We start from the raw sequence: 15,044 nt of genomic DNA, 5'->3' as shown, positions 1-15,044 counted from the left end.
TATGATGCGTTTAGAGTTTTTGTAACATACTGGCAGTCCTGGTTGGCCCACAGGCCCTTGACTTCCAACAGGTCCTGGGGGTCCCTAGAAAAGCAAAAGGGCAGTTTAATACATATTCACTGTAGGACATAGATAATTAAAACTATCCAACCATACCAACAGATGACACACGGTCCAGGCAAACAGTTTTTATGATGAACTACCGCAAAACAATTATAAGGCAGTTTGTCCTCTACCTCCAGGTGATGCAAGATAATGATCTGATATTAGTACTATTTGCAGAAATGTCATACTCACCGCTTCTCCTTTGTCTCCTTTGCTGCCCTTCTGGCCTAGTCCTCCTGTCTCTCCCTATGGAGACAAATGCACACATATGAACACACATACACACACAAACAAAATATCAGCAAGCACTTTACAGCAGGGCTGAAGTATTTATTGGCTTTCCCATCTAACTACCTTGTCTCCGTCCTCTCCTGGAGGTCCAAGAGGTCCTGCAGCCCCTGGCAGCCCTGCGGGTCCCAGTTCCCCATCTTGCCCAGCCGGCCCCACAGGCCCCTTCTCTCCCTAGGGAACAGATGGGAAAACAGCACACATCTAGCAAACGCTTCAATACTTATTATCCTCATATAGCAGCATGACACATTGATTAATGTAGCGGACCAGGAAGGAAACGCACACCCGAGATGCAGACTTGAGCACTTTCATATTTACTCCCTGCCTTTCTCTGTCTGTCTCCTTCACCTCTGTCCTGCTCTCCGTCTCATAACAACACACTCAAAAGTGAGAGCACATGCTGTTTATTACTAGGGCTGTAACGATATGGAAAATTAAACCAAAATTGCAACACTCAGCTCCACGAACCTGTGTCGCGGTGGGAGATGGCAGAATCACGACACACCCCTTCCAACTCCAGAGTTATCCTTCTCATCCAAACTGGGATGTAATCAATGACAAAACGACGCCATGTGGCAGAAAAAATTTTGTATTTCGACACATTCAGATCCCAAAAAAAAGAATAAAAGTTTGTATCGAATTGTGGGTCAATAATTGTGAACCGAATCAAACCAAAGTTTGGTGTATCGTTACAGCCCTATTTATTACCCAATGGTGGGGGGTGATGGTACAGTATATGATGGTGGACAGTGTTTAAGAAACAAAAGTAGCAATGTTTCAATCTTACTGGCTCGCCTTTCTCTCCCATCGGCCCAGCGGGACCCACACCTCCATGGCGTCCTGGCTGGCCGATAGCGCCAGCCGGCCCAGCGGGGCCCCTCTCTCCGGTGGCACCCTGGGAAAAAAAAGGAGACAGAGATGTGAGGTGAGCACACGTCACATGACTCACTCTTTGATTTAATGTGGTGGTCACGATTAGTGATCACCATGGAAACAGCCTCCTGGCTTATGTGTCATAGCATTCTATATCACTTAGAAGCTTGGCAGAGAGCAGGGGATGGGATGGAAAGGAATTTAACGAAATCAGACTTACGATAGCACCTGCAACACCAGGTAGACCCTCGCCTCCCTTCAGACCTGCAGGACCCTGGAGAGACAACGAAACAACCTTCACAGTCGAGCCACAACCGCATCCATAACCAGATTTACCGTCAGTGAAATGAGTTAACATTTGCAAAACTCTACTAACTCTACTAAACTAATTGGCACGCTTTATTTATTAAAATTCAATTTTGATCTAATTGCAAGCTGCACAGTTTAAGATAATCTGTTGACAGGGAGAGATGGTGAGAATGTGGGGTATTTGGTAGTTTTAGTTACCATTGCACCGTTTGTCCCTCTGCTACCTCTGAAGCCTTGGAGCCCAGCAGGGCCACTTTTCCCTAAGGCTCCTGATGGTCCCGGGTCTCCCTGGAAACCACACACACACAAACACACACACACACACACACACACGTAATTAGATATAAGGCAAGTAGCCAGCAGACAGCAGGCCCTTATGCAGTGATAAATAACACCAACCAGCAAGTCACACCAAGAAGGAACATTTATCTTTTATGAGCCATAATACACTCAACGCCACAAGGTTTTCTCTGTTATTTATTAGCAAATTAGAGAATAGGATGAGACCCAGAAGATATTCAAGCAGTGTTGAGAGAGTCCTTGGGCTTTATCTAATATAACAGTAATAAGGTTATGCTGGTGTGTGTGATTATGATCCCGACATTATGATGAAATTTACTCACTTTGGCACCCTCCTTTCCGGCTGATCCTGGTAAACCCTGCTCACCCGGTGGTCCTGGTGAACCTGGATGGCCTCTGTCTCCAGTTGGCCCTGTCTCACCAGATTTACCCTGTAAACAAACAAGTTACACAGCCCACATCACATAACACTTGTTTAAAAACATGCTGTCAGAAACATATGTTGGCATAATAATCTAGAGTACCAGGGGCTGATCCTCTTACCTGCGGTCCAACAACACCTGAGGGCCCGGGGGGGCCGTTCTTGCCTTGAAAGCCCTAAACAATAGAGCAAGTAAATCTGTTGAAGCTCAGAGTTAAATCAGAGTCAGTGGGTTGCACACAGGGCAGGGTGTTTTACTAGATCTACTGTGTACTGTGTAGAGGCATCTCAACTTGTACTCTGACTGCAATAATTCAATGCTGAAGTCAACTCTGACAAGTTAATGCTAGGACTTTCACTTCATAGAGAAACATAAATAAATATTAATTGCAAATGTATCGAAATTACAATATGGACTAGTGTAATATCCAAATGGCAGTGGTGGGAAGAAATATTTGTTAAATGCAAAAGATGTGTCAAACAGAGACATCCCGGCCTACACATGCTATACTACAGACTAAAGAAAACATCTTTGTTTGGTAAAATTTGTGTGGAAATGTTAATAATGATACAAAAATTATCATTGCCGCCAATACCGTGAATCATATCGCAAACACAATAACAGTCAAAATAATCGCAATTAGATATTTTTCTCATATTGTGCAGTCCCCAAAAAAAAAGCATCTTTACTGAGATTAAATGTGACTCACTGGTTCCCCTCTCTGGCCAGGATGACCTGGTAATCCATCTTTTCCAGGTGGACCCTGAAAGGGAAGCATTTATTTACATAATTGTGATAAACTGAACATAATGTTAGCATAACACATGGGATGAGGTAAAACTGAATGACATCAAATCACAGGGCAATCGATATACAGTACATCTTAGCCCACTCACATTAGGCCCTCTAGGTCCTGCTTCACCGTTTCTTCCCTGTGGTCCATGGGGGCCCTAGAAAATAATAACACAGATTGTCAAAACTCTGTCTCGAACCCCAGATCATATTTTTTGGTGCTTGTCCTACATTGATTTATGAGACTTTATCTGTGATGCCAAGATATTTTTTTTCAGGCTTTACATCTATGGTCTTATTTAGGCACTGTATGTACATATCCCAGAATCAAAAGATACCTGTTCTCCAGGGGATCCTTGAGGACCGTCTTGTCCAGCAGACCCCTACCGGACAAAATGACAAAAAAGACCAATAACACACAGTACCAAAACATCACCCTGGAAATCCAAAGTTCTCACGAGAGCAAAATTTGAATTTGCTCAGCAAGTCACTCTGGCGTTCAGTAATGATGCTCATTAACTATGCCCTTGTAGCCAAGCTGCACCAATCACATCGGTGTATCTGATGTAGGTGGGCCAGAGACAAGCAAAACAGATATTCTACCCAGTTAGCTTTGCTGGTAGCTAGGCGTTTGGGGCTCTGCTCTGCTCAATTGCGTGCAGTGAGACTTTTAAATGCATGCTTCGTGACGCCCCACAAATTGGGCCATTTCATTACTCAGTGCCAGACCCTTAAGCTTTCAGATTTGGGTCTGATTTTGGTTTCCAGGCTACCAAAACATGAGCCACTTAAACATTTTTGGTTTTCTGCTTGCCAGACAATCTTTAGCTTCCCCAAGATGATCTTTGAGGTTGAGAGTGTAAACCAAAGCCTCCCCAGCCAGACAGCCACTTCTCACTACACCAGATGGCCTGTCATCTAGCACTGAACAGCAACAACCAGTTCCAATCCGGTCGGCGCATTCATCCACACTTTATGAGACAGCCAGGTGTGTGTTTATGTGACTATTACTGTATGTGCATATGTCTTGTTTTAAAAAACAATCGTAAACTTCATATGACTGTGTGTCAGTCTAAGCTCACCTTGTCTCCAGGCTTTCCAGTGGGCCCCTTTGCTCCTCTCCCCCCCCGGGCTCCCTATTGGAAAACAAACAACAGGCTGATTAGCACGTACATAACTCATCTGGAGGTGGAAGATAAACGTCTGGTGATGTGAAAACACTGCAGTGATGTAACAGTGTGTTTCCCAGAAGACGGGGTTAACTGGTTGTATCTTATCAGAGCAAATACAGCTTTGTACACTGAAGAAAAATGGTGTAATATGCATAGCACCTATAGCTGTACTCACATTAGGACCTCTTTGGCCCCCAGTCCCGGGCTGACCAGCTGGACCCTGCATTGTAGAGGTTAACAATTATTTATCACACACACAGAACCGTTTACATATTCTGAAGCAGTCCGAATGTGATCAAATGCCAACACAGTCCTCACCCTTCGTCCTTTCTCTCCCAAGGCGCCGGCCACACCGGGGAAGCCAAGTGATCCCTGGAGACACACGTAGAGGTTAATCACCCTCGGCCTTCCATTCATCACACATCACCCCCGACGCCTCATTAACGTATAATTAACTACTGTATCAAATTAAAGCAAATCTAATCCATGAGCCCAACACAGCCTAAAATACACCATTCATCAACATGTAATGAATTGATGTCACTAATGAACTATTAATAAATGAATAGTTTTTTTTAATAAGCCATTTATCATCCTTTATTTTTAATCAGACAGGAAACAGTCCAGCCACAGGCACACGTCTTGCTGGTTAAAGCTGTGATAAAGGAACACATTAACTGATCATAGCAGCTCATCAATGTTAAATCACCTTAGAACCTTGTCTTCCTGGGTATCCTGGCAATCCGGGCACACCAAGTTTACCCTGCAGAGAGACGGGCAGAATAAGAAGGGAGGAGGAAGTAAATCAGAGAAATATTAAAAAGAGTAGTGTATGGAAACCATTTAATTAATCTATAGTGCATAGTTTCTGTCTCCCCCATGAGAAATTCTAAGTAATGACAAAAAAAATGTTGGCGCGTCCACATGATACAGCCTTCCGAGATCACGCACCGTCCCTGCCCCTCTTTCACGCAGTTGCTAGTAACCATGGAGGACACTGAGAATTAAAAAAACATCATCTGATGATCGTCAGAAGACATAATTATCTTCACTTGAGTTTCTGCACAAGATAGTAGCTAGACGCCACAATCTTCTGAACAGAGCCATACTGAGAAATTCAGAGAAAGTTGTGTGGCGCTGACAGTCTTAATTAGCTTTGTATCAACTCAATTGGCAATGGTTTGAATGTAACGGATGTTTGTTAATATACACAAAAGTTACGCATTAAAGATTTAAGACATTATAACATACTGCTGACTATGCCTGCACCAATAATTCAATTTTATTTTATTTATAGTATCAATTCATTACAAGAGTTATCTCAAGACACTTTACAGATAGAGTAGGTCTAGAACACGCTATAATTTACAAGGACCCAACAATTCTAGTAATTCCCACAAGAGCAAGCATTCAGTGCGGTGAGGAAAAACTCCCTTTTAGGAAGAAACGTTGGACAGAGGGCCGGTTGGGGGTGTAATGAATAGCAGTAGAGTATATTTAAATTATTGCATATAGTGATGACTACAAGATTACTTTAGTATTATCAGTGACAGCTCTGCCTTAGGAACGGGCTGTAATTGGATGTAATAAACGTGAGGGCATTAAAACCAACATGTTTAGTATTTCAGTGATTTTTAGACACTCATTTTACAGCAAAATTTTGTCACAGCTAAAAAAATGAGGTATGGTAATGTAACTCTACTATCTACCATTATAATGGTGGTACCAGCACAATGCAGGTTTAGATTAAAGTGTTCTTATATTCTTATAATTTGGCAGGCTATTTGATCTTCCTATCATCAGCTTTTGTGTCCTTACATCGTCTTATACTGAAATCTTAAAAAAAAAAAAAACCTTCTCGCCAGCTATCCCGATAGCTCCTCCATCTCCCAGGGGCCCTGCTTGGCCCTTTGGCCCCTCTGGTCCATCCTCTCCACGAGCACCAGTAGCACCATTATCACCCTAAAGTCAAGAATTTGAGTAGAACATAACAGACAGAAAATAACAGAACATGATACTGAGGGTTGTGATTTGTGGGCTTTCTTACCTTGTCTCCCTTCATGCCCATGTCACCTTTGAACCCTGGGAAGCCATCTTCTCCCTGTGATGCATTAAGGAGAGGGGATGTCCAATGAAAGCTTTGATGATAAATGGCATCATTACATTGTAATTTGTCAAGTATCCTTCCAGTCCAGTTTGACAACAAAAACAGAATGAAGACTCATTCTCTGTTTCACTCACCTTCTCTCCTTTGCTCCCTTTTAGACCCCTAACTCCATCTGCTCCCTGTGAAAATGGGAAAACACTTCATTTAACAATAATCACTCACTAGTCCACTCTCAAAAAAAGACTTCTTCATCTTAAAACACTGAAATGATTCATTAGTTTGTATTGATTTTCTCTTGACCTAACACCTGACCTAATGTTCTGTTATTGAGTAGTTATTGACCTTACATTCATTTTATACTAATGATTGCTAACAATGTCAGGCTTCCCCTAAAGGATGTTGAGCCAAACTACCAGATAAAATACCAGATGTGTGCATGTGACATAACAAACACCAAGCAGAATGCCATTTCACTTTTATTCCTCAAATTCAAAAGCACACTCAGTCAAATGGACTGCTCCACACCTACGCACACAGCTCTGCTCTATCTGACTCTGACATCTTTCCCATCCGTCAAATGTTCCTCTCTCTGTTGTTAGCAGTCCCCTTGAGAACCGAAGTGCTTTCCCTCCACCTGTCACCTGTCAGTCATAGACTCAAACAGCTTGTCCGTCATAGGTAGACATGCTCGTGAAATGAGATGGGCCATGGAATAAAGATTGTGGTGGACATTACACCTGAGATCATGATGCATTTATGTCTCACCTTGACTCCACGGGTCCCTGGGTACCCAACAGGCCCCTGAGGGCCTAGTAAACCCTACATAAAAAAACAAACATCATGTTTTAGTCTTGGCAAGCAGCAGCCAGCAAAAATGAATTCCTCTGACCAGATATGAATAAGCATTGCACTCAGTTGCCGTATCATATCCTTAATTGTCAATAAGCATTTTCAAACAGAAAAAGATGCTGATGAGTGCATGCTGCTGACTCTAATGAGCTAATGCTATTGCACAATAAAGATGATGATATTGGAACACAATGATAATAATGATAATAATAATAATAATAATAAGAGTGAAAATTACTGTAACCTAATGTAAGTGTGTGCACAGTTACAACAAATTGCAAGAAACACTATGTTTAATATCTTGCAATGACACAACAGTAGACAAGCAGTTACCCACTTGAATGCCTTTCTCTCCCGCGGGGCCCTCTCTACCTGGGTGACCCTAAAATAAGAAAACAGCAATCAGATGGACTTAGCACTGCCACAAATACATTATTATTGTATCACTCCTTGATGGAAATTGCCACCAACCAATGAAAAAAAAGGAAACACCAGCGGCGCTGAGAGTGAAGCACCATCAAAATATCATTGTGTGTCACAAAGCTTTGCAGAACAATACAAAGAACATTAAGTGAAACTCATTCAAATGTGTCTGACTGCACTCTAAAATGAATTCTTGGAAATGAGAAAAGCTGCACTGTTAGAAGATTTTTCATTCTTTTCCAAATGTCATACTGCTTTGGATCAATTCTGGAAATACCTCCTGTGTCCCCCTATAGAAGGTGTAGGTCGGAAAATTTGATCTTCTTGGCTACTTTAGATTAACTAACTTCTGGGTTGAATACGTATGCAAATAAAAGCTATTTGGTTGTATTTATTGTTGGTATAACATTCCGCAAGCTTTTATTTGGAATTTGACATACTTGAGGTACAGCAATAGAGGCTGGTCTTCTGGGTCTAGTCGTCTTTCAGTCGTTATGTGGTGAATGTAGGTTTTTGTTTGTATAAAGCTATATATGTTTTTATCTATTCTATACAAAAGAAATATTCCAAAAACAGATGGACGACTTGTACCACAGTGTGTTGCACACTCTTTTAGTACAGTAAATCAGTTGATGTTGAGGAACTGTCATTCATTTGTCTCTTTATTTATATGTATATGGATTTGAGATATGCAAACGTATTCATGGATGTATGCATGTTTATGCATTTATGCCAATGCGTACATTTATATATTTGTGTTTGTTTGTACTCACGGTAGGGCCATCAATGCCCGGTAGTCCCTGCATGCCTGGTTTCCCCTGGGGACCCTGTATAGGACAGAGAGAGGTATGAATACTGAGATGAGCTGCACATATTATGTAGCCCCTTCACTTATCCCTATGATTCCACATTTCCAACTTTGCTGCTCCTCTATCAGACATGTTGTATTTATGACTAAGTCCACTTTTTATTTCTTTTATCAGTCTAGCCTCATGAAGTGCACTGGCCATGACTGTCCCTAGTGTCTGTTTTGCCTGTGTGTTTTCCTTGTGTATTGATTTTCTGTCTAGCCCTGTCTTGTCTGAATGGGAGCCAGAAATGGTTGCCGTACTCTCCAGCTCCACCGGCCTCTCCTGGGTATGTGATGACAGGGGTCACAAGGTTACAGCTTTAAATCTGAAATGAAGTGAGAAACAGGCTACCTACCTTCTCTCCTGGCAATCCAACGGGACCCTGAGGACCAGGCAAGCCCTAGACCAGAACAAAGCATCAATCAGGGTGTGTCACAAAACTAGAAGAAGGCTGAAAGTTGAGGTTTTGCTCGAGTCTGTGTGGATGCATGCACATGATATGTGTATGTAAGAGTCATGCACAGAATGTGGGGATGCACTTGTGTGAGCTGAAGGATTGGATTTATTGTTGACATGCTGGAGAGCTAAAATATGATTACATCTTCTTTATATGACTGTAATGTCTCTGATGACATTTTAAAATGGCATGTTGTGGGACAAAAACCTTGCATCTCCATAATCCTTCTTTTAATGAGGTAATAAAAACAGCCTTGGATTCTGAATACATTTTAGTTTAATGCAATTGGATTGTGAGAGGCTTTTAAATGCCTTAAAGGGCAGATCATTTCTTAAACCTGTAGAAGAGCAAGTAAACATTCAGTTGATAGAAAAGTAAAACAGAAAGTGGATGTGCCACAAAAACAAAGAGATAAAGTGTTTGTGTGTAAGAGATTAAAAGGTGTAAGTGATGGTGCATATTTGAAGCATGTCTGTATGTCTTGAATACATTTATAGGATGTGTAATGAGTGAATTAACTCACAAAGCAACAGAATAATTGTTGTTTTTTGGTTCAGTACCTGTACTCCTGGATTTCCCTGTTGACCTGGGGGCCCTATCTCGCCAGCTGGACCCTGTCAACAACAAACACTAATAGTAGCACACTCTGCCTCCACATCATAAGACTGGTTAACAAGTTCGATAGACGGTCACACTAAACTACTCTGGCTGATGTTTCTGTAGCTGAGATCAGTAAAAAAAAAACTGTTACTCACATGCTTATTTTAATAAAACGCTTTACATATATTACAATAAGTAAAGAAGGTAACAGGACTGACCAGGTTGCCCTTAGGCCCTTGTACTCCATCAGTTCCACGAACACCCTGACAAAATACAAGATGTCAGAAAACAATAGATAAAATGTCAAAGTCTGATCAAAAGTAGAGACACAGTTCAATAGTTTACCAGTTTATCTTCAGTGGCACTACAGGGTCTTTTATAGAGTTGAAAAGACTGAATAGCTCTGATCTTGCAATCAAGGCAATGTTGACTTACCGGCTGGCCAGGTGAGCCAGGTGCCCCCCTCGGCCCAACAAGACCCCGCGAACCCTGGAGACAAAAAACAGCAAAGAGTCAGCCACTAACCTGCATCTGTGATGAAATGGAGTGAGTGTGGAATACTAAATCATAAATCAAGGCTAAGGAAAGAGCGAGTGGGAAAAACAGGGAGAGACAAATAATACATTTGTGTGTGTGTGTGTGTGTGTGTGTGTGTGTGTGTGTGTGTGTGTGTGTGTGTGTGTGTGTGTGTGTGTGTGTGTGTGTGTGTGTGTGTGAGGTTTTGTGTGTGCTAGCAACGGTGACTGCACTAGCCTCTGTTTGCATGAGTGTGTGTGCTCTGTTTTTGTCAGCCTCCCACTTTGTAGGCTGGCCAAGCCACCTGTTCCAAAGCCACATCTGTGATCTCCTGGGAAGTGATTGATATGGAAATATAATCATTCAGGCCAGGATTTTATCGCTTCCCTCTCCGAGTCGCTCTCTCTTTCCTCTTTCTTCTCTCCATCTCTCTTATCTCTTTCACCACCAACCAAATTTCTGCATCACGTTTGTCTCTCGCTGTCTTATTTTTTTGCTTCCTTTTTCTCTTTTCTAAAACAGCCAAAGCCTCTCATTTCCTGTATCTTTGTAGTTTAACATAGCTTTCCTCTTATGGCACGTTATTCTTTCTTGCACATAGTGATCCATTTGGAGGGACAGAACCCCGCTGAGCCCCAACCTCACCTACTGTGAGAAAGATAGAGTGTGAGTCATAACCAATCAACCAGTCTTTACTGCCGAGGTACACAGAAAAAATGACAGCTTCTTTCAACAGTGTTCTTAAAAGAAGTGGTCTCTCTATGATCAAAAGTAACTTTGCAGTTATAATCAAATGACAGATTTTAAACATAGGACGTACATCTTAAATGATGCCATTAAATACTCTTTTGTTCATACTGCACACTTTTGTCCAGTGACCTTTTCTCTCTTAATGCACCACACTGGCAGTATTGCATTAATATGGTTTGACCGTCCTAGTTTTTTTTATAGTTGATGTGCAATGTTTCTTTTGTTTTGTATAATCACTAGATGTTGTTCTGTTCCAGTCCTTCTGTAACATTTTGGCTTAAACATCTGCTTGAGCTTAATTCTAGTGATCTCCTACAATCCCCTCTTGGTTTCTCGTGGAAATAATTTGTTTCTGTGATTCTGCACTAAGACTTTTTTGTGTTAGCTTATTTCTGAGAACCCAAAGTACAGACTTGATAAATACATCTTCTACTGTACATGACATATTTTAATGTAGAGAAACAATCAACATGAAATTAGGTGCATTAACAGGGATCATTATATTGTTCCAGATGCGGTTACTCACAGGTTCACCTGGTTGCCCTCCTGGCCCCACAGGTCCATCAGATCCCTAAAATAACAAAGACGGAAACAGATTCAACACATAAATCTCATGCACCTCTCTAAGACAACCTCAGGCATGGATACATTTATCCCCAAAGACATAATCTGTAAAAATAGCTCATTAAATAAATTCCCTGCCTGACAGATAAGGCTCAACTATCTTCGAGCAAAGACTAATAGGCCGCTCTCTCAAATTTCCCCCGCCCACCTGCGTGGATTGATACTATCTTGACAGAGCTTCTATCTTTCATATTTTCAGTTCTATGTCAGGGAGTGCACTGCGTAGCCTTCATGTCTTTGCAAACCTTGATACTCAGGCCAGCGTATCAAAATTAAAAAAATTCAAGAGTTTATGACTTAATTTCAGTAAAGCCTGCTTTGATCTGTGGTGCTTTACCAACTAAATGGTTTGTAGAATTCATCCACTGATCTGGGAAGGTTTCTTGTTTAACCTTGTGTGATGGAAAAATAAAGAAAAACAAAGCACTGCTGCAGGATATATTTTCTAGGCTTCGTTTGTTGCAAGTAAATTTTGCTTAGTACTGTGCACTCACCTTTTCTCCTGGCTCTCCGACAGGCCCATGAGGACCCGGCTTTCCTCTATCCCCCTACAAGATAAAAGCATTAGCCGCAAGCCTCAAGATATTTAAGACTGTTCTGTTTATAGCAGAGCAATATCCAGCAGATGCTTTTTAGAAAACACAATGATCATTATCAAAATGTGCAAATAAACACCTGCCATGTGATGTGTAAGGTATCCAAGCATGCCATGTTAGCATGTTAGTGCCTGAATGACTACATAAATACAGTGTCAATGCTAAGTTACCAAAGCTAACTCACTCTGTGTCCCTTGTTTCCTGGGAGACCTGGCAGGCCATCAAAACCCCTGTCACCCTGAAAAGTAATAGAGAAGCGAGTGCATTAAACCCTGAAACACACACACGGTAATGTGTAAACATTAGCAGAATTGTACTGAAAGTCTCCCCTGGCAGGGCCACCCATCTGCTCGGAGTTTGTGTTGGGAGAAGGAGTTTTCAGATTAGCTGCAGGTCTGCTAAAATGCTGCTTTGACTGATAAAGACTCTGTTGTTCTGTCAGACCCGGCATCAAGGGAACCTGATTTATTTGCTAAGCTAATCCTGCAGCTGTTAGGTATTGAGTTGCCTTGTTGTCAATACATATAATAAGCTGTGGGCTGCTGAATACCTAAAGGCTTACACTTGCAAGTGGAGATATTTTGTTATCGTATAAGACCTAGCTGCCTAAACACGTGTGGCATTGTTGTGTTACGTAATTCATGGAAACTTAACATCAGAAATGAGGTGCAACAACTGGCAATGTAACATTTACACAACTAATATCCAAATAAGCAGTAATGCCGTAAATACACACAGATCTGTGGGTTATTGAATGCAGCTCAATTAGTTGAGATTATCACTACTGCATTGCAGTGCAGTGAGATCTCAAAGAGCTTACCTTAGACCCTGTTTCACCTGGAGCTCCGCGACCTCCGTCCGCTCCTGCAGGCCCCTACGAGATACACAATCAGTTAAAATAGGTTTTGCGGTATAGTACATCAGACACAGTGTGCTGCAGTACTTAAGATATCTCACCCTCTTTCCTGGCTTTCCATTGATTCCTGGAGAGCCAATCAACCCACGTGGTCCCTATATGAGAAAGGAAGAGAGCAGAGAAATGGAAAAATGTGTAAAAAACAGAAGGCAAGAGGACAAAAGAAAATGAATAGTTTGACAAAAAAGCGTAACATGAAGGAAGTCTTACAGAAGGGCCACTGTCTCCACTGTCTCCTTTAAGCCCAGAGGGACCTTGAACTCCCTGCGAAATAAAACCAACTGTTATTAATTTAAACATGACATGATGCATTTGAGCATTCAAATTTTCAACTCAAATTCAGAACCAAACCATAAATTTAAAATTTGTTCGTTTTTGCAAACCTGCAGTGATTTCACAAGCAATTAAAACATACTGAGCATGCATAATGATGAGTTTAGGATGAGGGAGGGAGAGAATAGAGCTTGTGCCTGGTCTGATAAAATGTGAAATTGAGGTTAATGGGTCCAGGAGCCCTTGAGGTATGATGCTACTTTGGTCAAGGTAAGTGGAGTGCCTTACCACTGGGCCTGGTCGCCCTGTAAGACCCATTGGACCTGGAGGTCCCGCTAGTGACAGCTAGAAGAAAAACACAACTGGGTGGTTTATCTACACTACACAAGGTACCTTTAGACTGTTAATACACAATGTTTTGGTCTTCATACAGCATAGAATGATGTCAAATGATGTCAACAGTTGCTGTTGTTATACTATGGCAGGATGACACCAAAGTATTGGTTCCTGTGAAGTGTACCTTGGTCTGTTGGAAGATAGCCTGTGCCTGCGCCTCCTGGGGAGACACAACAGGTCCTTTCTGGGAATCACCTCCATACTGGAACTGGAGGCAATGAAAAAGAGGATTCAGTTCCCACTGCAGGATTCCCCAAATGTAAATGAAGTACAATCACACAGCCCCCCCTTGTGGTTGTATGTCACTACATCACATTGGGAAAATGTGTGTTTGTGTGTGTGTGTGTGTGAGTGCACATGCATGCATGAGTGTGCTGTAACTTCTTACTGGTAGCATCAACAGGGTTCCTGGAGAACCTGGAATCCCATCAACCCCAGCAAGACCGGGACGTCCTGGGGGTCCCTGAAAAGAGAAGTTGGGTAAATGATACGGCTATGCACGGCTACTGGCTACTGTGTGTGTGTGTGTGTTGTGTGAGAAGAGAGAGGAGAGAGAGAGAAACAGCCCCGCAATCCAATCATTGTAAGAACACTTTTGCTTTATTTCCACAGGCATGTAACATGCATGCCTTATCTTCTGTTTACACGCTGTAATATCTATTTTACAAGCCTTTAATGCAGCATTGAGTCATAGATGTTTTCATCAGTTACTGTTATCTGATATGTATTCAAATGGGTAAGATACATTCTTCTACTAATGATCAGGTATTTTCTCCGTGCTGCCTTTTGTCAAATAACTGACACTAATCTTGAGAAACAAGTGAAGCATAATGAAATATGTTTAATTCCTTACCCCATTGGTGATGTTTTTATTTGTTTTTAAAACAATTATATATATATATATATATATATATATATATATATATATATATATATTATATATGTGTTTGTGTATGTGTATGCATACATATATACCTGTATGTATATACAGTACATATAGTATATATATACATACATGCTAAAGCATTCTTTAGAAATGTTGGTCCATATTGATAGGACAGCATCTTTTAGTTATGGAGATTTGTGGATGCACACCAGGGCACGAAGCTCCTTTCCACCACATCCCAAAGATGCTCTATTGGGTGGAATCGGGTGACTGTGGGGCCATTTTAGTACGGTGAACTCATTGTCATGTTCAAGAAACCATTTGAAATGATTTGAGCTTTGTGACGGGTGCATTATCCTGCTGGAAGTACCATCAGAGGACGGGTACATGGTGGCCATAAAGGGATGGACATGGTCAGAAACAATGCTCAGGTCGGCCGTGGCATTTCAACCATGCCCCAATTGGCACTAAGGGGCCTAGTGTGCCAAGAAAACATCCCCCACACCATTACACCACCACCACCAGCCTGCACAGTG

The 15,044-nt window shown here is 41.7% G+C and overlaps 1 protein-coding gene across 4 annotated transcripts in view; it reads right to left on the bottom strand.

Annotated features, from left to right (window-relative positions):
- col5a3a (collagen, type V, alpha 3a) overlaps window positions 1-15,044 on the bottom strand; it is a 56,059-nt gene that overhangs the window by 15,077 nt on the left and 25,938 nt on the right. For all 4 annotated transcript variants that reach the window (XM_032537162.1, XM_032537163.1, XM_032537164.1 and 1 more), the window contains 34 exons: window positions 14,011-14,085; window positions 13,747-13,830; window positions 13,515-13,571; window positions 13,164-13,217; window positions 12,995-13,048; window positions 12,858-12,911; window positions 12,222-12,275; window positions 11,936-11,989; window positions 11,344-11,388; window positions 9,987-10,040; window positions 9,770-9,814; window positions 9,512-9,565; window positions 8,850-8,894; window positions 8,417-8,470; window positions 7,558-7,602; window positions 7,137-7,190; window positions 6,506-6,550; window positions 6,312-6,365; window positions 6,119-6,226; window positions 4,974-5,027; window positions 4,583-4,636; window positions 4,440-4,484; window positions 4,175-4,228; window positions 3,431-3,475; window positions 3,197-3,250; window positions 3,010-3,063; window positions 2,422-2,475; window positions 2,202-2,309; window positions 1,777-1,866; window positions 1,490-1,543; window positions 1,184-1,291; window positions 460-567; window positions 298-351; window positions 31-84 (listed from right to left, as the gene is read on the bottom strand). In XM_032537162.1, coding sequence (XP_032393053.1) covers window positions 31-84; window positions 298-351; window positions 460-567; window positions 1,184-1,291; window positions 1,490-1,543; window positions 1,777-1,866; window positions 2,202-2,309; window positions 2,422-2,475; window positions 3,010-3,063; window positions 3,197-3,250; window positions 3,431-3,475; window positions 4,175-4,228; window positions 4,440-4,484; window positions 4,583-4,636; window positions 4,974-5,027; window positions 6,119-6,226; window positions 6,312-6,365; window positions 6,506-6,550; window positions 7,137-7,190; window positions 7,558-7,602; window positions 8,417-8,470; window positions 8,850-8,894; window positions 9,512-9,565; window positions 9,770-9,814; window positions 9,987-10,040; window positions 11,344-11,388; window positions 11,936-11,989; window positions 12,222-12,275; window positions 12,858-12,911; window positions 12,995-13,048; window positions 13,164-13,217; window positions 13,515-13,571; window positions 13,747-13,830; window positions 14,011-14,085 — 2,079 coding nt within the window. The remainder of the gene's footprint in view (window positions 1-30; window positions 85-297; window positions 352-459; window positions 568-1,183; window positions 1,292-1,489; window positions 1,544-1,776; window positions 1,867-2,201; window positions 2,310-2,421; window positions 2,476-3,009; window positions 3,064-3,196; window positions 3,251-3,430; window positions 3,476-4,174; window positions 4,229-4,439; window positions 4,485-4,582; window positions 4,637-4,973; window positions 5,028-6,118; window positions 6,227-6,311; window positions 6,366-6,505; window positions 6,551-7,136; window positions 7,191-7,557; window positions 7,603-8,416; window positions 8,471-8,849; window positions 8,895-9,511; window positions 9,566-9,769; window positions 9,815-9,986; window positions 10,041-11,343; window positions 11,389-11,935; window positions 11,990-12,221; window positions 12,276-12,857; window positions 12,912-12,994; window positions 13,049-13,163; window positions 13,218-13,514; window positions 13,572-13,746; window positions 13,831-14,010; window positions 14,086-15,044) is intronic.

The sequence above is a fragment of the Etheostoma spectabile genome, chromosome 15 (assembly GCF_008692095.1).
Source record: "Etheostoma spectabile isolate EspeVRDwgs_2016 chromosome 15, UIUC_Espe_1.0, whole genome shotgun sequence".
Classification (NCBI taxonomy): Eukaryota; Metazoa; Chordata; class Actinopteri; order Perciformes; family Percidae; genus Etheostoma; species Etheostoma spectabile.
The sequence above is the reverse complement of the archived record's forward strand: the minus strand, read 5'-3'. Positions and strand labels throughout refer to the sequence as shown.